At 41.7% G+C, this 23,426-nt stretch overlaps 1 protein-coding gene across 1 annotated transcript in view; it reads right to left on the bottom strand.

The window, feature by feature from the left end:
* Nucleotides 1-1,530: 1,530 nt before the first annotated feature.
* Nucleotides 1,531-23,426, bottom strand: part of ap1m3 (adaptor related protein complex 1 subunit mu 3) — a 40,685-nt gene continuing 18,789 nt past the window's right edge. The window contains exons 7-12 of the mRNA XM_079575615.1: nucleotides 18,537-18,679; nucleotides 16,175-16,246; nucleotides 14,992-15,150; nucleotides 10,654-10,779; nucleotides 8,800-8,875; nucleotides 1,531-2,004 (exon numbers count right to left, since the gene is read on the bottom strand). Coding sequence (XP_079431741.1) covers nucleotides 1,982-2,004; nucleotides 8,800-8,875; nucleotides 10,654-10,779; nucleotides 14,992-15,150; nucleotides 16,175-16,246; nucleotides 18,537-18,679 — 599 coding nt within the window. The 3' untranslated portion in view covers nucleotides 1,531-1,981. The remainder of the gene's footprint in view (nucleotides 2,005-8,799; nucleotides 8,876-10,653; nucleotides 10,780-14,991; nucleotides 15,151-16,174; nucleotides 16,247-18,536; nucleotides 18,680-23,426) is intronic.

The raw sequence follows: 23,426 nt of genomic DNA, 5'->3' as shown, positions 1-23,426 counted from the left end.
TATAAGCAAGGGTCAGAGAAGATAAAACAGTTTGAAATTGATTAAAAGTAGTCAATCCTGGCACAGTCATCAACATTCTGGCAGCGCCCCTGACCACTAACAAATATACCTTGCATGGGCTCCTTCATTCTGCCCGCATAATATCTCCCAAACGCATCCACGAATGAATTCATCGATGTTTTGCTCTGAGCTTTGTGTATTTTTTATTTATTTTTTTCGTTCTCTGTCATTAAAACACAGCGTCCATAGCTGGCATTTAAAGTGTTGCTAAATCATTCTTGGGGATGCACATAAACACAATTACAGCTGAAAAATGTCTGACCTTTACGCAAGCGAGAGCTATCTCCAAAAAGGTTAAAACGTGCACATTATTTTCACTCAAACCGAATCGCGTGCATAAACAAATGTACCCATCTATAAGAGAGCGGGCAAAAGGCTTATACAGACCATCAGAAAATACAACTGTGACACTGTGAGAAGATACAAAACCTTTATTTCCAAATATATCCCTTAAACCCTCTCAGACAAAACAGCGGTTGATAAATTAACGCAAAAGAGTATTCAAAAAAACCCCTCATTGATACAAATATGCCTCTTCTTGCAAGACCAGGTTGTGGATTTGTAGTGATAGAGCGATTTCCCCCCCCTGTTACATCCACTAATGCTGGCGGCGCTGTTGGAATGGGTGATGCAACACACGCAAGGTAAGCAAAGGGAAGTGACAAAACCTGCTCCTAAAGTCTGCAGGAGTTGGGCTTTTCAAACAAATACAAAGTTCCCATAACAAATTCCTCCTCTCTCAGACAATTTGTCCCTCACATTACTTTCCACCATGAAACCCGCCAAGTACAGCATTACAAAACAAAACAACGTCAAAAATCTAAATGTTTTCAGCCTCTTGCATCAAAGTTCCAGGCCGGTAGCGAGTGCACGGACAAGGTTACAAGCCCGGTGGGAGAGTATTATGTTGCCTCCGACAATATTGTGCCTTATTAATCATTGATTTAGTCAGCGGTGTCGGTTTTCAGAGGACTGGAGGTGGATTCGCAGTGCTGAGAAAGGGATAGGAGCTTTTTTTTTTGTTTTTGTTTTAAGGCATCAAATGTATTATTCACACAAAACAAGGCAAGACAATGTCAGAAATATTGGATTTTGAGAAAGCAAAGGCGGGATTAGTCAGCAGGTGTGCATGCGAAAACCTGATGCATTACGCGTTTGATTTTTTTGGACAATTCTGAAATGCTTCTCTTCAATTATGCATAATGGGGGGGGGAAAAAATGCCTTTCAGAAATGCTTTTGTCGGAATATAAAGAAAAAGAGAGGAATGTTTACGGCTAGGAGCTACGAGTCCGTGTATGTGATGATTAAAATCGATAATTAAAATGGGGGGGTGTTATGCAATGTTTGACTATGTGGTAGTGATTAAAAAGATGTCAATTTTTGTAGGAGGTTTCAATCACGTTCATTTTCTTTCTTTCACCCTCTTCAGGCAATAGCTGGGATGACACGTTACGCGGTGGTAAAAAAAAAAAAAAAAGATGTTTTCACCGTCACTCAACGGCCATCTAGCAGATCGCTGTTTGAAGTTCCTTTGACGCGCTGGAGCGGTCGGAGCAAAACACCAAAGTGAATACTCAGAACAGCGGGAATGAAGCCAAAGACCACCCCAGGTTTTGACGAGAGCGTGTAATTACAGAGTTAAAAGCCGCTGCATGATATGTCTCCTGTGTAAAAGTCAAAAGTGTCCAGAATCACAGTGATAAGTTGACACATCATGAGTTCAAGTCTTCGTCCTCCTTTAAAATGGACTCTCTCAAGGTGAGCGTGTCTTTTGAGATAGCAATGATGTACTTCTCGCTGCTCGGGACTTTGCTGCAACACGTTTGGCATTTCCCCCACTTGTCCTCTGTCGCGGCTGCAGACAGTGGAGTCGGGGGGGAAACGGAGAAACACCCGTTCGACCTGCGGCGTCTGTGCCCTTTAGTTCGTCCGGAGCTGGTAATCTGCCAAGAGATGTAACAAGCACAGCATTAACACACACACAGAGGCGTCTAGCCCCTCAGCTCGCTCTCGCGTCGCATCACTGCCAATAAGGGCATTATTAATTCCCCAAACAAGATTCGCACTAATACTGGCCCCAGCGCCGCTTCACTAAATCAATTTACGGCTATTGAGCGCATTGAAATTCCACACAGCGGCGCTGAAGTGTGGAGATGTTGAGACAATACCTGGAAGCAGCTTTTTCTTCGACATTCTCTATTTCTGTTCCATTGTGTGCACATGTTGTATGCTTTTATGTTTGGACTCTCCAACCCAGGCCTCAGGCAAAGGGGTAAAGGATGTTAAAAATGTGCATTTCCAGACTGCGCCAAAAACCCCATCCACAAGGATCGTCAAAGTAGCCAGTTTCAGTTCAGCCTCGCACTGTACGCAAGGCTGAACCGACTGAAAATCTACCCCAAAATCACAATATTACAGGTCAGATCATAAAACCCATTCCAAGCAAAGCCTTAAAGGAATAGGCCACCGTTTTTACATACTGAGATATGTTCTTACCTTAGCTTTGACGAGTTCTTTAGGACCTGTCTGATCTTCACCCGTGCCTTCAGTCACGTAAACACAGCGCAGACGGCGTTAGCATTTAGCCTCTCCCTCTCTCCTCTATAGCTCCAAAACAGGTCAAGATAGAAGCTACCAAGCTCTTCCACGTTTTCCCTATTTAAATATGGTTACGTGAAGTGTTCCACTACAAAGTATAATTACACAAAATTAAACCATGTGGATTTTCTAAGCGGATAAAAGGGGGGACTATATTGTAAGGCGTAATAATACCAGGAGTAGTTCGAAATCCGCGCAGTAATTTTCACTTTACTGCACAGTAATCTTCCCTTTACTGTGCGGATGCCAAATTACTCCTGGTATTATTACGCCTTACAATATAGTTCCCCCTTTTATCCGCTTAGAAAATCCACATTGTTTAATTCTGTGTAATTATACTTTGTAGTGGAACACTTCACGTCACCATATTTAAATAGGGATAATGTGGAAGAGCTTGGTAGCTTCTATCTTGACCTGTTTTGGAGCTATAGAGGAGAGAGGGAGAGGCTAAATGCTAACGCCGTCTGCGCTGTGTTTACGTGACTGAAGGCACGGGTGAAGACCAGACAGGTCCTAAAGAACTCGTCAAAGCTAAGGTAAGAACATATCTCAGTATGTAAAAACGGTGGCCTATTTCTTTAAACTGAGATCATGCTGTTTTCTTTTTCTTTTTTTTTTGTTGAAAACCAGGAATCACCAAATTGTGTGGCTTCGCGAGGACGCTTCAACAACAAAACCACTGTCACCTGGTCAGAAAACCGTCTTTGTCATAGGTGTAATGATTTAAATATGGTTTTGATAAAACATATGATAAATATAAATGCATTTTAATTGGTTAAGGCTGTATGGTTAAACCTGGGGTACCTGACTATTTGTCAGGTTAATTTTTTCCACCACATGTTCTAAACACAGCAAAAACAGTTGTTACAGTGTCTTCATCTAGATGCTTATTGGAAGTATCTAGGTGTACCCGAAATCTTGGCTTTTACTTTAAAGCTTAAAGGAGCTGGATGCAAGTTGGCCATTTTAAACCCACTACTGCCATCTCAGGCCATATGTGTAACTGCACCTTCTATATTAAACTCATGCATGACGGCACTTCAGACCCGAAGTGACACCTTTTTGAGTGACAGTGCAGGATTTTAGAGGCAGTTGTGGTGAACAGGTCTGGGCTCATTCTACACATTAGGACATGGCTGGAACATGTAGAGCGTAGAAAATACTTGTTTTCACATTTTTAAACTCCATATAGTCCCTTTTAAGATGTACACTGGCGTGAAACGTGCATGTAATTCATTTGCTTGAACGGTTCAAAAGTGCAAGAGGGTTTGTGACAGCCAGAAACGAGTTTGGGTAAAAACAAAACATTTCACATTTTGAACAGAAAAGATCAGGTACTCCAGCTTTAAAGGTGCATTATGCAACTTTTTATGTAAAAAAAAAACAAAGGTTATATTTGTGTGTATTTGACCTTGTAGCAACCCAGCAGCTTTATGAGTGGTCCGCATGGCACCTTTACTTTCTATCACAGTGGTCTCTAGGACGCTCCAGGATCAATTGTTTGGAAGGTTTTCTCTGCTGACAGACCTCCCACCAGAAAACCTACAAAACAATTGATCCTGGAGCGTTGTAGAGACCACTGTGACCGAAAGTAAGGGTGTGACGCTGACCACTTATAGCTGTCGGGTCACTACAAGGTCAAATACGCACAAACATCCACTTTTGCATAAACATTTGCATAATGCACCTTTAAGGTAAGTTAAATGAGCAGGGTGATAATTATCAAGTCTTAAAATAATTTTGAAATCCAGCATGTATTATAATGTGACAAACAAGCCCACTGTGGATATTTCAAAGGTTGGGGACTGTCCACATCAGTCTTTCATAAAGCTAGTCTTATATGGTTAAGGCTATAGGTCAGGGGACTGGGATACGGGTGAAGAACATTGCAGTCCCAGATGATAAGATCTTCCCTCCATTGTGTCCTGTGAAATTCTGCATGACACAGTATCTCACATTACAAAGACAGATTACAAATGTTTGAGTTGCGAGGCAGTGAAAGTGCCTGTACAGTCTCAGCACAGACTGCTGTGGCTGTCATCTTGGCTTACAGACGTACTATACAAGTGCTAAATGCCTGTTCATCACTCATTAATAACTCAGCAGCGGCGCGGTGATACGTGGGATATTGTTTTATCAGAGTGAGCATGTCTATTAGCGTGCTGCCAACTGAAACGCGACCATCCCCTCCCCTCCGACGCCCGAGCCCTCTCCCTGTCTGTGCCGCTGATGGGAACGACGAGAGAAAGGTGATAGCTTTCTCTCCCCTCCACCTAACTTCATCAGTCTTATTCTGCGTCTAGCCTCCTCCTTTGCTGACGCTACAGCAGGCCGATAGAAACCTTGGCTCTACCCTGGGAGCCTCCTGGCATCCGGTGGCATCAATCCACCCGCACTGCCTGCGACTCGCGACTGACAGAGACCAGTAATGGATAGGATGGATGTGATGGAGGAAGGTTCATTTCTAGGGTAGGTGTCTGCTATGGAAGTTTTTTTTCTTCTTCTTCTTCAGTCCTGGCAGTACTCCAGTGTGCAGGAAATAGGCTGTCTCTAATATTCTTATTGAACCTCCATTTACAGTACAAGTGTGCTGCATTTGAGTCAGTGCAGTTATGATCACCATTTTGCTCTACTTTAAGGAGTTCCTTACAAGGGCTGGGACAATAAATTGTTTTGCAATATATCGCAATAAGATAAGATAAGATAAACCTTTATTGATCTTACAAAGGAGAAATTCTGCGCATGCGGACCAGGTCGTCGAGGCACCCGGCCTCGACTGCCACCCAGTCCTCTTAGCACCCGACTAAATTTTTTTACCGATCGATCTACGTTCCCGCCCTCACCTATGGTCATGAGATTTGGGTAATAACCGAAAGGACAAGATCGCGAATACAAGCGGCCGAAATGAGTTTCCTTCGCAGGGTGGCTGGGCGCACCCTCCGAGATCGGGTGAGGAGCTCAGTTACCCGGGAGGAGCTCGGAGTAGAGTCGCTGCTCCTTCACGTCGAAAGGAGCAGCTGAGGTGGCTCGGGCATCTGTTTCGGATGCCTCCTGGTCGCCTCCCGCCGGAGGTGTTCCAGGCATGTCCTAGTGGGACAAGGCCTCGTGGAAGACCCAGGACACGGTGGTGGGACTATGTCTCCGAGCTGGCCTGGTGTCGCCTCGGGGTCCCCCCAGAACAGCTGGAGGAGGTGTGTGTGGACCGGGAAGTTTGGGCATCTCTGCTGAGACTGCTGCCCCCGCGACCCGGCCCCGGATAAAGCGGAAGAAAATGGATGGATGGATGGATGGACAAAGGAGAAATTCACTTGTTACAGTCGGTGTTCAAGAAGAAGAGTTAATAAAGTGCAGCTGATACAGAGATTATTGCACATGTTACTTTACAGTCTTATTGTAAATACTTCTTTGTTGTGATATGTGTATCGAATCTATGTATCGCAATACTTTTGATACTCAACTCAGTTATGGAAAAAATAAATATATATACACATGTTTTTGACTTAAAGATAGTTTTGTTACATCTGAATTTGGTGCTGGTTGGTTTAAACAAAAGAGCCAAACTTAAAGTGCTTCAGCCATTTGCACTTCATCATATCAGACTTTTGCACGCTTTTCATTCAGGGTAAATAATCACAGTTTGTTTTAATGAAAAATCATAAATGTATTACTTGGAAAATTGGACTATATTGTATTGAATTGTTTCGAATCGGACCTTGGGTATCGTGATATGTATTGGATTATGACAGAAGTGTATCGTCACTATTTCTTACCCTGGCTCTTTCTTACCTAGTGCTGAACGATTTGGAAAAAGTACATTTCTTTCTGCAAGTATAGTGACTGCAATGAGATTTGATTCGTGATAAAAAAAAAATCAAGTCTTGATATTTCCTTGGGCCACTTTTGATAGATATTGAACATAATCTGACCTTGTACTCACAGTACTGTGTAAACCCACTGAACCATCTCACCAATACACAAGTGTTGAGATTCTAATAAATCATTAAGCCAGAATGTGGACGAACAAATGTTCACTTTATGCCAGATGCATTCCTCCAGCATGTGTTCAATAATACTATTAAAGTTAAAGTTGCATTATGCAACTTTCTTTGTGGAAATAAAGTAGTAGAAAAAGTATTTCTGGGTATTTGACCTTGTAGTGACTAAGCAGCTGTATAAGTGCTCATCACGGTGCCTTTATTTTTTGTCGCAGTGGTCTCTAGGATGCTCCAAAACAACTGATCCTGGAGTGTTGTAGAGACCTCCGTGATCAAAAGTAAAGATGCCATGGGTCACCACTCAAGCTACAAGGTCAAATACGCATCAACACTTTTTTTCACATAAAAAGTTGCAAAATGCCCCTTTAACAATCCTTGCTATTCGCGTCATTGGTTCTAAATGTGTGAGCACTACAGTACAAATGAATCAAGTTGAAGAGTTGCAATTATGAAATTGAAAAATCTTTTTATCTATTTTTTATTTAACCAGGAAGGTCCCACTGAGATTAGGAATCTCATTTCCAACGAGAGCCCTCACCCCAAAGGGAAACCAATTGTACATGTATTTAGTATTTGAGCAATATACTGTCCTGCGCAAACAACAAAATATCCTGTCTCTATGGGGCATCAATATGCATAAAACCTGCTATCCTCCCAGTTCCGACATGTTCTGAAATGCTCGTGTTTCTTGTACAAGTTTAGCAATTCATATTTCAGTCTGGTCTCGAACAGCAAATCTAATGCCAATCCCAACACATGTAAAAAACAAAAACAATTCCAAAGCTCACAGTAATTCTGCCACACAATTGTCTGACTCTCTTTGTGTCATCTGATGGCAGGAGAGGCCAAATCGCAGCAGACACTCGAGCGTGCCAGCTGTCTCACAAATGGGATCCTTCTCGGGCAGCGGCAGAATCACACGCCGCCTGGTGCCTCCCCTGCTGCACCAGTATTCTGGAAACCTAAAGCGTTGCTAGCCGCGGGCCTGAATGGGAAACGGTAAGGCGCAGTTCTTTGGGCCTGTGTAGTGTTGCTGCGTGGTGTCATTTAAAGTCCCCTGAGGCCACGGCAGCTCATGGCGACGGAGCCAGGTAATGGATATGATGGATGCTGCGCGGACCAGTTCACTCCTCGGGCACACTCTTAATAGTGATACACACTCACTCTGACAGCGCTCTTTAGGAAAACCGTCATGGCTTCCGCGTTTTTACTGCAGCCAGACCTCACTAATCTGACTGTGGTGTGAGGATTTATAGGAAAAACAATGAGACCTCCATTTTTCCCTGGGACTGTTTTTATAGGCTATTCCAAGGATTTAAAAGCAGTGCAGTGTTCAATAATAAAACAAGGCTAACATTGAGGCACATTTGCATAACCTCACACTGAATAACAACAATGTTTTCTTAAATATTGAGCAGCCGTAGTCTAAATGTTTACTAGTACGCAGTAGCCCAGCATTACATTGAATACTCCACAGGGCACTGCATCAATTCGACCATAGTTTGCCATAAATACATTGGAAGCTCTTGTGCTGACCAGGCGTTATCCCTGGGCCATTCGAGTCAGTCACACAGCGGGCAGGCTGTTTGTGCTTGTCTGTAGCATCGCTAAATTGGCAGTATAGGGGCACTGGATATTTTCAGGACTGTCCCAGATGGCACAGTGGACAAGGAGCCACTTTTTCAATACAGTCGCTTGTCAAACTATAACAACGAGAGAGACAAAGTAAGAATTTGACCTTTTTTGAGCATAATTATCGCAACTTTACTTTTATCCTCGTGCATCTGGTGGAGGACATTTCCACCTAATTAAGTTTAAGAAATCGTCAGCTCTACCTTTTTTTAAGTGACCCTGACCTTTAAGCGCCAAAGTTTTGGAGACATCTGTGCCTAAAAATGTACCAAAGCAGATGGGGAGCATAGAACATATTTTTTTTATGTCTTTATGTGTTTTATTGTGTATGTAATGTATAATTGTTACTGCGCCTGTACAGCACTTTGGTTGACTGAGGTTGTTTTTAAATGTGCTTTACAAATAACATTGACATAACATACTGTAAAATCCCATCCCCTTCTCAGCAGTGTCACACATGTCGAATTTAATGAATCTGCATCAAATGAGATATTTTTAGAGCGAGCATCTCACCTCCGCTTTGCGTGATGTAGCGCACCCACGGCAACGCCTGGTAACCGCTCTTCTCGATGATCTTGAGGTATCGCACCTGCACAGCGACACACAAAAGGGTGAGTGGAGTTCACGTGACACTCAACGCTCTCGTTCAACCAGTGTTCATTTTGACAACATATCTTGACTAAAATGTCATTTAATTTTAGTCGAGATTTAGTCTAAAGAAAATAATTACATTTTAGTCTAGTTTTAGTCGACGAAAATTGCATGTCAATTTAGTCGACTAAATTTAAGACTAATTTAGTCGGCTTTGTTTTTATGATATTCATTCTAATCATTTAATCGTGGTCCTCGACTTCATGGAGCTGCTCCACATGAAAAGCACAAACCTCTTCATTTGGCAGAGAATTTAAATGATCTGAGGCTCTTTCAGACGGTCAATAGAAGTTTGCATGATTTTAGTCTCTCCATTTCATTTTTATTTAGTCTTATTTTAGTCGACTAAAATATCTGGACATTTTAGTCATAGTTTTAGTCTCATGAGAAACTTTTCATTTAATTTTAGTCCAATTTTAGTCGTCAAAAATATCACTTTGACTAAAATTAAGACAAAATATTTTAGTCGACGAAATTAAAGCAGTACTAAGTAACTCTTCCCCCTAGAGGCCATAAGCGCAACTGCAGGTGTAGTAGCAAGCTACGATTTTTTTAAATTATTAATTGTCTTGGAGAGCAAATACTACGCTGACAGGAAAGGCGAAGGGAGAGAGGGATACTGTGCATCCAATTATACAATGGAAATATTTTTTTTCACTCAAACTTGGCTGTAAATACTGTTTAAAGTGACGTTAGCCCGCAGTTAGCTTTTTGCCCGTTAGCATGTTAGCTTCTTCTTCGTGATTCCATTAGTGTGTATTGCTTTCTCCGGACCGGTGGCAGTCAAGTTGCAAACATGGTTTTCTGTCCAGAGACACCAGGGGGCGATGAAAGACCCTCCAATCATCCCATAAACACTTGTATTACCCCCACAGGGACTACGGAGAGGATTTATTAAGGTAAACACGTTACTTAGTACTGCTTTAACACCGCGTTCAACTACCTCTTTAAGCACTGGCCCTCTCCACATTAAACAAAAACTACATTCATATATTATTATGTCTACCATACATTTATAGAGGGTATGAATGCTATGTCGTAGCATGGTAACAGCCAAATTAGTTTTGAAATGTGTTAATTATTTGTTTTGGCACCTTATGGGTTCTGTTTAGAATGAAAATAAGGTAAGTTCATCCTGCATACCCTCTATATCTGAGGTTGTCAAACTTTTCATACCATGTACCTGGATCAAGATCAAATCAATCACATCTTAAATTGGGTGTAAACCAGAAAAAAAACAGCCCCTGCTCTCTCTCTGACATTACATAAATAGGACCTGCAAGTCACTACAGCTCTATGGATACAGTAAATTTACACTAAAAGATTATCTGAAGTCCATCTGGTAAATAATAAGATAAAGAAGCAAATGACCGTCTTTCTGAGGATATAAACTTCCATATTACAATATCAAACATTCAAACACAGGGAGTGCTGTTGTTGAGCAGATTTATAAACCATCTACGACGCCATAAATTCCATCTTCATAATCTCGCCGTCGGTGATATTTCAGTTTTATGGGACAAGGGTATGAATTTTATCAACTGTTAACGCCCTATTCCTGGTGAGGAAATCTTAAACAGAGACCTGCTGCTCGTACATCCCGACAGTGAGGAGAAGACTTAATAAGTCATCTATTGAGTCCACTATTTGCTTTCCCGCTCGGCTGCACGCCCATGTAGCTTTAACAAACGAACATTACAAGACCCTCCTCTGTACCTGTATGCCGGACACAGTGAAATAGGGGATCTCAAAGTTCACAGTGATGGGTCTCTTGGCTTCCAGCTCGCCGCTTTCCACGCTGGGCAGCCCAAAGTGCGCGCGCATTATGTACTCCTTACCGCCCTGCACACAAAAACAAAACAAAACAGGTCACAAATGAGTTACGGATTCAAGTCAATCATAAACTGGTATTGATGAAGCTTTGAGATTTGATTATGCGATAACATTAATGTGTTTGTTCCTTGAGTTGATAAGGAGGTGAAGGAGATACAAGCTGGGCAGTGCCATGACTTTACAAGTTAAGAACCGGCATAAACATGATAGTGTAGTGAATTATAATACATTTGTCCACCTTGTATGGAAACGCCCTTAAAAACATGTTCCTTAAAAAACACCGTCTCCAACACGTTCCATTAATCTTATTCCAAAAATGATTTAAATGAATAAATTAATTCAGTTTTTGCTTTGTTTTTTTTTAATGGTGTGGCCATTGCTGTCTTATTTATTAAACTATTACAAGAATCACAGAATAAATGTGTTTGTAGAAGTCCCGAAATAGTACCAATAGTTCCAATTTACCCTGGACTCCAAGAGGATTTTTATAAAACTTAAGTTTTGCCCCGCCCCGAGCAACCGGCTTTCCCGAACAATATGCAACGGCTCGTCTATAGGAGAGCACTACAGCACTCTGCGTCCCAAACCTCAAACCAGTCTATTTTGATGCCGCTAAAAACACAGCTCCTCAAACTTTTGCAGAGAATACAGGCAGTTGTCTGGTGTGTGACAGGCACAGGGACGGCTGTAAACTCTGAGGACAGAGACGAGAGCTGCGAGAGCCAGACAAACTCTCAATGAACCCAGAGTCGGAACTTCTGTCTCACATAAATAATGTGGAGATCGAGTCCATAATAAAGTTGAATTGAATTGAATGTGTGTTCCTCCTTGTGTGTGTTACAATGTTGACCTGATGTGTAAAATCAGCTGGGGCCGAGCCAGACCAGATTGTTTTAATCATTTCTTGTTTAAATAAATAAACGGAAAAAAGAAAAGAAAAAAAATTGACCAGCATAGACACACAAGGTAATAAATCTGGTCTAAAATGGAGCTAAACCAAAACTTAAGTAGTTTATAAAGCAGTACGAAGTAACTTGTTTAACTCAATAAATCCTTTCCGTAGTCCCTCTGGGGGTAATACAAGTGTTAATGGGATGATTGGAGGGTCTTTCATCTCCCCCCGGTGTCTCTGGCCAAAAAAACACAATTGCAACTTCGCTGTCTACGGGTCAGAGGCCCCGATACTAATGGAATCATGAAGAAGAAGCTAACAGGCTAACGGGCAAAGCTAACTGTGGGATAGCGCCACTTAAACAGTTCGTACAGCCAAGTTTGAGTGAAAAAAAAAGATCTCCATTGTGTAATTGGATGCACAATGTCCCTCTCTACTTTTGTCTTTTCTGTCAGCGTAGTATTTACTCTCACGGACAAGTAATGAGTAAAAACCGCAACATGCTACAACATCTGCAGTGGCGCTTATGGCCTCTAGGGGCATGAGTTACTTAGCACTGTTTTAATTAGGAGTAGCCCAAGAGAGGAATTTCTATCAACAAAGACCTGAACAGAAGCCCAAGTTCCACCTGAAGCAATCTTCGTACCACAGTGTTTTGTTTTTCTGAGAATCACTGAGCTAAAGAATAGCAGCTTTTGCCCATTGATTTTAACATTTCAGACCCAGTCAGCTTGTCCTGAACTGTCATCTATATGGGCCTCAGGTGCGGTACACTCTGAAAATGACCTCTTCCACAGTTGACAGACAAAAAAATCTATGTGAAGCTGTAAACAAAAACAATTTCCCCTTGGGGATCAATAAAGTAAAAACCTCGAATTCAAGGATCCATCCTTCTAATTGCAAAAAGCTAGACGTGTTAGCGCTGCCTGTGTCTGTCAGCCGCAACAGCCCTCTATTAAAAACAGCGCGCCCTGTGAGAATACGTAATTCCACGGTGTTCAAAGGTTGACGGTGACAGGGGGGAAAATTGCGGCCCAGGCGGGATGATAATGGATATCGTAAACCCTACTTGACGGGCCCGAGGTATAATGAATTACTCGGGAGATATCTAAGCCTGACAGATAAAAGAAACATCAACTGAATTAATGCGCTACATGTTATTTGAAGATGGTAAAGACAAGTTTGGGCGACGGTATAGGCGGCTATCAGGAGGAGTGGGACAATGTGTGTGTGTGTGTGTGTGAGGTCGATGAGAGAGTGATAAATAGCTGCTCTCTAATATCTGTCACTCTGAAAACACTACTCCATTTTAAGAGTCTTTAGGGCTTTACACGTTTAAGATTCAGCATCGCGTCATAATCCTGAGAGCCGTGAAACAATATATGTGTGTATGAAGCATTAACATCATATACTTGTTTTCTTGTAGGGAAGCACATTTTCTTTTGTCACTATTGGTAATGGGTGTTTGTGTCATAAACCAGCGTATAAGCTTCACTAAAAAGACGTACACCTGCAGAATCAGAATGTGCTGTCAGGAGTGTGTGCGAGCGAAACAAGTTGTGGCTAAAACTCCACTTTACTTCTTCCTTTCAAAGTTTGAAAGCGGCTACTACAGCTTTAACCTCTTAATCCCCGCCTTAACCAAGTTCAGCTTTACCCAAATCTGTAAAAGGTCACAGCCTATGGGGTCAGAGTAAGGCCTCATTTGAAAGCGAAGAAAAAGATCTTGAGGGATCGTTTTCTGGCATTATGTTTCATTGCTTTTTTGTTGCATTTTTATCCCTTTTTCATCACTTTTTCGTCACTTTTTCATCACTTTTTTGTCACTTTTTCGTCACTTTTTCATCACTTTTTCGTCACTTTTTTGTCACTTTTTTGTCACTTTTCCATCACTTTTTTGTCACTTTTTTATCTCTTTTTTGTCACTTTCTCATCACTTTTTGGTCACTTTTTTGTCACTTTTTTATCTCTTTTTTGTCACTTTCTCATCACTTTTTGGTCACTTTTTTATCACTTTTTTATCTCTTTTTTGTCACTTTTTCATTACTTTTTGGTCACTTTCTCATCACTTTTTGGTCACTTTTTTATCACTTTTTTGTCACTTTTTTGTCACTTTTTGGTCACTTTTTCATCACTTTTTCGTCACTTTTTCATCACTTTTTCGTCACTTTTTCATCACTTTTTCGTCACTTTTTCATTACTTTTTGGTCACTTTCTCATCACTTTTTGGTCACTTTTTGGTCACTTTTTCGTAACTTTTTCATCACTTCTTCATCACTTTTTTTCGTAACTTTTTCGTCACTTTTTCGTCACTTTTTCATCACTTTTTTATCACATTTTTGTCAAATTTGCGTAATTTTATCATCGCTTTTTTGTTGCTTTTCTCTTGCACTTTTGTGGCTGTGCAGTATTTATTTTTTGTGGGATTTTTGTGACCTTTCCATCCTCGTTTTCGTCACTATTTTCTTTTAATTTTTTTTCAAGAAGCTTTTAGATTTGGTAGAAGTCAAACTGGAGAAAATGTGCTCGGTTCAGGTGGGGGTTAAGAGGTTAAAGGGATATTTCAGGATATTTGACATTTCCTAGTTATCCAGTGTTGTTGATTTGTGGAGATATTTTATCTTTTTGATTCATGCTGTCCTAATATTTGAAGAGCTTAGTGGTGCTAGGCTAGTGCTTGGCTAGCGTATGTCTATGGTAACTAGTAGCCTGCATTAAAAACCTCCAAACGTTGCCATATCTGATTTGTAGAAAACTCCTTTGTGAATTCCACGTGTAATAATGCCGGGCCACAGGTAAACAAACTACTGATCACTCCGCCGCTGCGTATAGCTTACAACCAGGAAGCTGATGCTGCTCAAATGTAAGATATTTTAAATGCAAAATGGTTATATTAAAAAAAAAAAAATCAGTCAACCCAGACATTTATATCGGTAGTCTGGTGTTCTAAGTGATTTGCCTCAGGTGCACTGTGCTTGGGTCAGACTGTTTTTAATGCAGGCTACTAGTTACCATAGACATGCACTAGCCTAGCACTAGCCTAGCACCACTTAACTCTTCAAACATAAGGACTGCATGAAAATCTCCAGAAATCAACAATACTGTGGATAACTAGGAAATGAGGTCCTATGTCAAAAATCCTAAAATATCCCTTTAAAGCGTGTTTATTTTCATTGCATCACAACAGCAGGCCATATAAACCCATGCACTTTAAGTAAACCTGCGGAGGTCCTCTCCTTAAAAGAGAGAAAAACATGCTTTTCCCTATTTGCCTGCAGTGTCTTCCCTTAAGAGCAGAATGTTTACATGTTGTGAGATTTGGCACTAACCGGAAAGGACTTGATGTTCCACTGCACCACGTTCTTCTCGGGCACCCACTTGGCGCTGCCCGTGCTCGTCTTGAACTTGGGTGAGTCAGCATCACTGGGCACCGGCACCAGAATGGACACATTGTTGGCAGTTGATCGACTTTTGAAGTGACTCCGGGCCTGCGGGAGGGAGAGAGGGGAACGGCGGGTCAAAAGTCATCCCCGAGACCGAGGCCTCGAGATGGAGAAAGATGCAGGAGGAGGGTGTTTTGTTCATACGTTTTGTTTTTGCAGCGCGTGGCTGTTTGTGGAGATGCGCTGTGTCAAACAGATGGTGAGCGCTAATCCACCTGAGATGCATGTGGCATAAATACTAAATAAGTCTGGAAGGCCCGGAGAGGAAAGCAGGGACACGAATCAGATCTTTTGAATGGCTTTTTAAGAGAAACACTTTGTACAAGGAATTGTGGCTTACTTCCTTTGGGCCAGTGCAGGGAAACAGCTATTTCATGCTGATGTTTGAATGAATAAGTGATAAATATAATCAGATCAAAGATATATACCGTATTTTCCGGACTGTAGGTGTATAGACTTGAGTATAAGTCGCACCAGTCCTGGAAACTACCTGGAGCTCGAGGCGCCGTTGACAAGCCTCTCCCGGCAGCGCGTTGTTCAAGCACCCATTTGTGAACTCTTTCCTCGAGCTGTGGCTCTAGCTTTTAGCCGGTGATTAGCCTTTTTTGTTTTCTTCATTGCGGTAAGAGTAGCCTCCTTTCGCCAGTCCCTAAAAAGTTTCTCACTCAGTCAAAACATTTTTTATGCTGCTTGACGACCATTTTTTAAATCTTCAGTGGTACAGGAGTAGCAGATACTGGTACACAAGCCTAGAGTGCCTCTAGTGGCTGTCAGTGTGAAAATGACAAATTATATATTTTGATATTTAAGTTGCACCTGAGTATAAGTCGCACCCGCAGCTAAACTATGAAAAAGTGCTACTTATAGTCCGGAAAATACGCTACATAATTATTGGCAAAAGTCTGGAGATGATTGGATTCAAATTTCCATTATTGTGCATCACTACAAGAGAGAAGCGACCAATGCATTTGTGTGTGTGTGTGTGTGTGTGTGTGTGTGTGTGTGTGTGTGTGTGTGTGTGTGTGTGTGTGTGTGTGTGTGTGTTGTGTTGCCAGTCACTTATCATTACCTTCACCTTGATCTCCACACGACTGTGAGAGAACTTCTCAATCACGCTCTCGATCCATATGAGCGGCTTCACCTGTCACAGAGGGAGAGAGGGGACAAGGTCACCGGGGAGCACCGGGCTGAACCGCAAAGCACATCACCAAACCGACACCGGGGGCACAGTGGGGCGAGGGGAACAGAGGCGAGGATTTGAAAAGGCCTTTAAATAGAAGTCCAGTACGGCTGTCAGCTCAGGACTTGGATGACCATCTTAAAAAGTAATACAAGTGAAGACAAGTTGAGAGATGCAGGTGGACGAACGTCAAAATGGAAAACTTATAGGTTGCCGTACAACCATTTTATTTGCCTTTTTAGGCAAACAAACAGGATTGTATTAGGTCATAACAAATTGTGACCCAGAGAGTTAGAAGACCCTGTACATTCTATGGAAAGAGCATTGTGGTATTCTGTCTTGAAGAATCAGTGACAGGTTTAGTTTTCTCAATGGTGGTGTCTGTTAAATGAGAGGCAGAGGATGATGTTACTGCGGATAACTGTGATGCCTCTAAAGGAGAATTAGGCAGTGTACTAGTTTTTGACGTCAATGTTGAAGATACAGTATTAGAGAAACTGCAGGCCTTTCAATCAAATGATTAAGTCCTCAACCATGTATAGTTGTTTCGTTTAAAAAGGGAAGAAGTTCAGTAGAGAGTGGTAAAGTGAATTGTATATTATTTCCTTTGTAAATGTGTTCATTTAGTTGGATAATGTTTAGTTAGAAGTTTTCAACCTTTTGAAAAATGCTATTATTGTCCACAAGTTTGTCTGGCTCACTGTCTTAGACAGTGATGGTTGTTTTGATTACTTCTTTGTTTCAAAGGTTAATTGGGACACAGAACAATGGTAAATCCTAACTTATGTGAAGCAGTTAATTGGTTGTAATCTGGTTGAATTATCCAATGGCAACTAATCTTACTTGCTCCATCAAAAAACAAAAAAAACAAAAAAAACAAGTAAAAAGTAGTACCTACTGTTTGCTTCCTGGGGAATTATTTTAGTTTCACTATAGGTGTCATAGGTACTGTTTACACACTATTCCTTTTAAGAGCCAATCATATACTGTGATGATAGTAATTTGTTTTGCACATGAGCATAAATCTCACAGCATGAAGTAAACACACTGTGGATCGCTCTCCCTTTTCAATATGAGTTATGCATTAGACCAGAAAATAAACAATTACAGAAAAAGACTAGCTCTGCATGAAGCTTTGATGATGTTTGGGGTGTATACATTTTCGCGGAAATATCCACGGACAGCGAGCGAAGCTGCTTATTATAGGATTGTTGGGGAACAATGCGATGAACAGGGTCAGTCCCAACATGAATTCAACCCCATCGAGGGCTGGTCGATTATTGAAAAATAATGATCACAATTATTTTAGTCACAACTAAAATCACGAGTATTCAAACAATTTTTTGTTGTCTTTAAAAACAAGTCTATCTTTATTTTATTTATTTATTAATCAAAAAACTATGCTGAATATTTTCTGTTTTCTGAACAGACATAAAAGATAAAAAAAATGATTTCAAGTTTGCCTCGATTGAGAGAGGTCTCTGTTTCACACCTGGCCAGCCCTCACACCTGCGCAAGTAAACTGAGCAGCGCGGCCTGATGACATCATCACACAGCGCTGTTTGTTTTTATGTCAGACAAAGGGAAAATAATTCCAGTGGCATGAAATAATACAAGTTCGCTTTGCTTCTTGAGATCGCTTTGAATGGACAAGTGGGAGGGCATCCTTAATAATTGTTTTTTCTATAATAAGTTAAAAGGAAGGAACATCCTCATCATCAACCAAACATTTACTAAAGCTGTAACTATTTATTTTATTTTTATTTTTATTTTTGGAATGCATTGTGCTGAAGTGTTGTGTTGTCTGTCTAGTCAAGACTGTTGCCTACTGTATTTTGTGTAGTTCTGTAATCCTGGCTTGGTGTTGAAATGAAATGGTTACGTATTGTTTGTTTGTCTTTGTTTATCCTTTTTAATAATTATAAATAAAATAATTTATTAATAATAACATTTTGATTCATTGCACAGCCCTAACCCCATCCCTCCTCTAACAGAGATGTAGCCAAATTTCCCTTATCTCCAAGTCACCCTTATGTCCTCATTACTCAAGTCGCACAAGTCGAGCCCAAGTCAAGTCACTTGAAACTGAATTCAAGTAACAAGTTTGGCCCAATTACGAAGTTTTCTTATTGTTTCCCACGCTGTATCCACTTAATTGACCTCCCTATGACTTCTGATGGCATTTATAAACTTCAAATTTTAATTTGAGTCAGTCACTGAGACGCCCTAAATTGCTCATGCTTGGACTCACCGTGGTGTTGAGGCGATACGACATGAGCTCGCTCTCGCCGTCCGGTGGTATGAAGGAGATTGTGCGGTCGTTCTCGAAGCGCGACAGGCGGACACACTGATGAAACTTCACGTCCTCCAGCTCCACTGTCTTACTCTTCTCTCCTGACGCACACAAACAACAGGGAGGAAAGAGAAAGGAAAAAAAAGAAGCATACTGAGTGATTGAAAGCTTTCTAGTGGGAACACACAGGGGTGGGGGAAACAAGGTCAAGGTAATGACGACTGACAAACATCCACTCAATCTCTCTTCGGAAAAAGGCACACGCTGTACACTCGCGGAGGCTCTCAAAAATCCTCTCTATCCGGCTCCCGTCCCCGGCCAAATCATTATTTTGCAGCTACGGGTACGGAAAGACGCACAACCTGAAAATGTGACGCGCAAAACTGAAAGCACTGGCATTGAATAAAGTGTCCCTAGGATGCCAGTTTAGTGAAGCGGCCAAGTGTTGTTTTGGTGCTCCAGTGGCCCAAAATTGTTGACGTAAAAGGGTATATATATAAAAAAAAAAAAAGCAGTGTTCTCATAATCACTTCTTTGCTGGCTGGAGACTTGAATTAGACTGTGAAATGTCTTAACGCAACATGACGAACTTCGCAAAGAACAACACTGGGACTTTCCAAACCTAAAAGTGGAAGCCCAAATTGGACCTTCTTCTTGTTATATCAGTCTAGCCACTCTCCTCGTCCCTAATAGCGGATGCTGAGTGGTCAGAAACCGCCGTAATGAGTGCGGGGCCGTGCGCCTTCTGCTAAATCCCCCATTATACAAGTCAGCTAAAGCCGGCGCCTGCACCCCCAGTCCAATAAGACCTGTCGGAGACAATATATGTGTATGTTGCTATTCATCGTCCTCCCCCCCCCCCCCGTGTATGCTGTGTGTATAGATGTGGTTAACCTGCTCATTGTGTAGTATTGATTTCACTTTATTGCTTGTGTGTGTGACTTGCTTAGGTGAGGTCCGAAGAGAGTGCGTTTCACGGGAAAAACAAGGCACTCGCGCTATTAAATGGAATTATTCATTTACACAGTTTGTTTCCGTGTAATTGCCGCTGACTTGCACGCGGGCCCTGTGTTGTTGCAACAGTATAGGTCATTTGGGACATCCTGCCATTGCAGCTACCTGAGGGAGGAGGGGGGGGTGCAGACGTGGAGACAGGTGCGCTGTTGTGAACATGTCAAAGCCCTATTGAAAATGCAAGCGCTGTCCCCCGTGGCTCACCTAAAGGCTGTTCGGACGGAGCACTTCCTTCAATGTTAATGCGCGGGATGGAGCTCATCTGCTTTCTGTCGCCCTCGTGCCTCACCCCAAAACCAAGTGTCTTAAAATGCCATTTGGTAAATATATATTCTTCCAAAAGATGTGATACTGTATTAGGATCGCTGACAGACAAAGCCGCAGGCCAATCTAACAAACTAAATCACGGCATTTGGAGAACACGCAGGGGAACAGCGAGAGCCCAACCTGCATTTCAATAGTATTGTCATATATAATAGTAGAGGAACACTCTGTAATAAGAGCTACTTATCCCTGGCACTGTTTCACACACGTTATGCTACCTAGCTCATTGTCACATTTAAGCTCCAAGTGCATTTTCTCTAGTTCAGCTTTACCCAACTCTAAAAGGTTACAGCCTATAGGCCAGTGTAACGCCTCATTTGAAAGCTAAGACCAACAAAACTCATTTAAACTGATCGTTTTACTTGCGTTTTTGTTGCGTTGTAGTAAAAGGGGAGAGGGGACTTCGCACATCGATTTGCGATGTAGGAAGAAGGCTGAAAGCGAAATTAAGGAATTCCCGCACACCATCAAATCCAAGGATTCGATGCTGCATTGTCGTCACTTTTTAATTTCCTTTCATTGCTTTTTTTGTCACTTTTTTTTGCCACTTTTCTATTGCTCTTTTCTGGCGTTTGTCACTTTTTCATCACATTTTCAACCCTTTTTTGTTACATTTTGATCCTTGTTTTCGTCTCATTTTTGTCACTAGTTTTTTCAAGAAGCTTTTAGATTTGGGTCAAGCCGAACTGAAGAAAATGCACTTGGTCAAGGCTCGGTGAACTAAATTGAATGGTCACACTACAAGCACACTACAATGATGACGAAACCTTCTGTTGGTCTGTATATGCAGTAAATTAGAATAACTGCCTTGTATAAAATTGCTCTCTCAAAATGGCTGTAGTGAATGTCTTGAAATAGGCCTCTGTCTCTTTAAGAACCTCTGACTCTTTCCGACACGCCCCCTCCACACGCTGTCTGTGGCATCAGTGGGGAGGGGGTTCTGCTGAGGAGCAGTGGTTGGTTACTCGGCTGGTGACGAAAGCTCGGAGGCGTCTCCAGGAGGTGGGGGCGTTCCTAGGAGGACTCGGGCAAACCTATCCCTAAAATGGCCGCCATCTGAGTTTTTACAGACTACTCAAAAATACGTGAACGTGCCATGGCAACACTTCAGGCATGTTTTTAATGAGGGAATGACATAATAACATGATGTAAAGCTTGAAAAAGTCGATTTTGCATAATACCCCCCCTTTAAGTAAAGTAATTAAGACAGAAAGTAAGCTGTTTCTTGGTTTATCTGTAATCTGTATCATTCACATGATCGCAGGATAATCTTTTTTTCTTTTGGCAGGGCAGTGCATGTTACTGAACATACATTGGACTCTATTGCACATGTTTTTAGTGGTAGGGGAAACCTGCACAGGCACCGGAGGAACATGCAAACTCCACACAGAAAGTTCCACCTGGCCTGGGAATAGAACTCAGGGTTTTCTTGGTGTGAGGCAGGAGTGATGTGCAATTTTGCAAAGCTTGAAAAGAGCAACATAAATCAAAAAGAAAAATGTCCAAATAAAGATCACATTTCCAATCTTATGACAATCATTGTGGGATTTGTATATTTTACAAATAACCCATTACTAACAACAACCAAATCGCTTCATTTATGTGTAATCAACTTTCAAGCCACTAGAGTGCAGTGATGTAGTTCTCCAACATTTCCACTGCACCCAGCTGAGATAAGAAGTGCAAATCACGTCCCTCGACAAACCCAGTGGAATAAGAACGAAAGTTGTTTCAAAGACGACAGAGTAAAAACATGTAAATATCTGTGGAAAAAAAAAAAAACACACATTCCGAGCACGTCCACTCTCTTTTTGATCATTATGGCTGATCATTATTTCCGAGGATGCGTCGGTTCCCAGACTGACTTACACAGCGGGGGGGGGGGGGGGGGGGGGGAGAGTGGGCTGACTGTACAAGATATCCACCGCGCCACACCTTTTATCTGCAAGGCTCGTAGCCCGGGGTGAGGATTAACTCCCGAGGCAGAGAGGCTAGACAGCAGAGCCTTTCCCCTTTGGTACGGATCTGTAGGGGGGCAAGAAATGGAGAGAGCCAGAAGGGCCAGGCCGAAAGAGTGCCGAAGGAACGGTGCCACAGTGAGGCTTTTTAATGGAAAAATCAGAGGGGAACAGAGGAGGGGAGGAGATAAAAGGTAAGACTGGGGATTGTGCAGAGCCGCGAGCCCACAAAACTACCCAAAGGTGAAGTGTGAAGGTGAGTTGAAAGTTTACACTCAATACAACACGAGCGATGGGTACATTTAAAGATGAGTTATCTACATGTTTTTCAGATTTCAAAGGCTTATTAGTGTTTGAAGTCAAAAGATGAGGCGTCTGCTAGGGCTGGGACGATCCACTTTTGTCACAATCCAATAGGTATATTCAGCGGCCGATCCGATACGTATTGCGATACAGTGACTAACTAAGATAAGTAATATGTTTACCTTAAAATGTGTAAAAAGAAAACAGTTATGTGTCCAAAATTTAGAAACCAAATGCCATTTGACTTTTAAGCGTTAAGATTGAAAAAGTGCATTAACACAAAATGTAATAAAAATGTAAGAAAATTGCGATCTGATATTTTGTCACAGCCCTAAATTTCAAAGCTCATTAGTGTTTTAAATCAAATATGAATTTTACTGATATTTACATTTTTTATTCACAAAGACAAAACCATTTTTCATGATGAAAAGGTTTTTCATTTTTCAGTCAAAGCTCAGCGCTTTGGGTTGCCAGGTCTTATGGCCAAAACGGGAACCAAGATAAAAGGCAACAAAGCTTGCTTTTATTTGTGTTGTGCTTTTCAGTGAGATCACTCATAAGCAATGGGACTCCCACATGGTCCCATTCAGGCACTAACCAGGCTCAATCCTACTTAGCAAGATCAGTCATTCACAAGAGGTAGTGCAGTGGTGAGCACTCGTGCTTCAGAGCTCGATTCGAACCCAGGCCAATGTAATCCATTATTATCATTGTTAAAGCCATCAGCAAGTGAGCATGCAACCTTTAAACGTTGATTTAAAAGCATCAATTTGAAAAGTATCAATTGACTGCTAAACGGCAAGTTCTATCAAGGAAACGTTTACACTCGAGGCCAACTACCTTCCATGCAGTGAGCACAGGCAGTAAAGACGGGTAAAGGGTCTTTCCGATGGACACACCGGCCTGCATTAGCTGGAAACTGGTTCAAGCTGTCGATCTGTGAGCTACGATAGTAAGTTTAAAATTCCTTGTCTATTATGGCTGATATGGCTTTTCAAGATGCTAAATCACTCTGTACACTCACACTGGCAGAGATCAAACAGTCAACCTGTCCAGTTAGAAGACGAGTTCTTATAAAAAGTACACAAAAGTACTTTTTATAATATTCACTTAGTCCTTGCACACGCTGGATGGATCTTAACCCAGTGCTTTGTCACCACCTACAGGCCAAAGATGAAAACTGCAACATGAAAAGCCTCCCCCCAATTCTCCCCATTTCATTCCTCTTTATCGTTGTGACCCGAATGTC

This window comes from Gobius niger, assembly GCF_951799975.1.
Source record: "Gobius niger genome assembly, chromosome: 17".
Taxonomy (NCBI): domain Eukaryota; kingdom Metazoa; phylum Chordata; class Actinopteri; order Gobiiformes; family Gobiidae; genus Gobius; species Gobius niger.
This window is presented reverse-complemented; position numbering and strand designations above follow the sequence as displayed.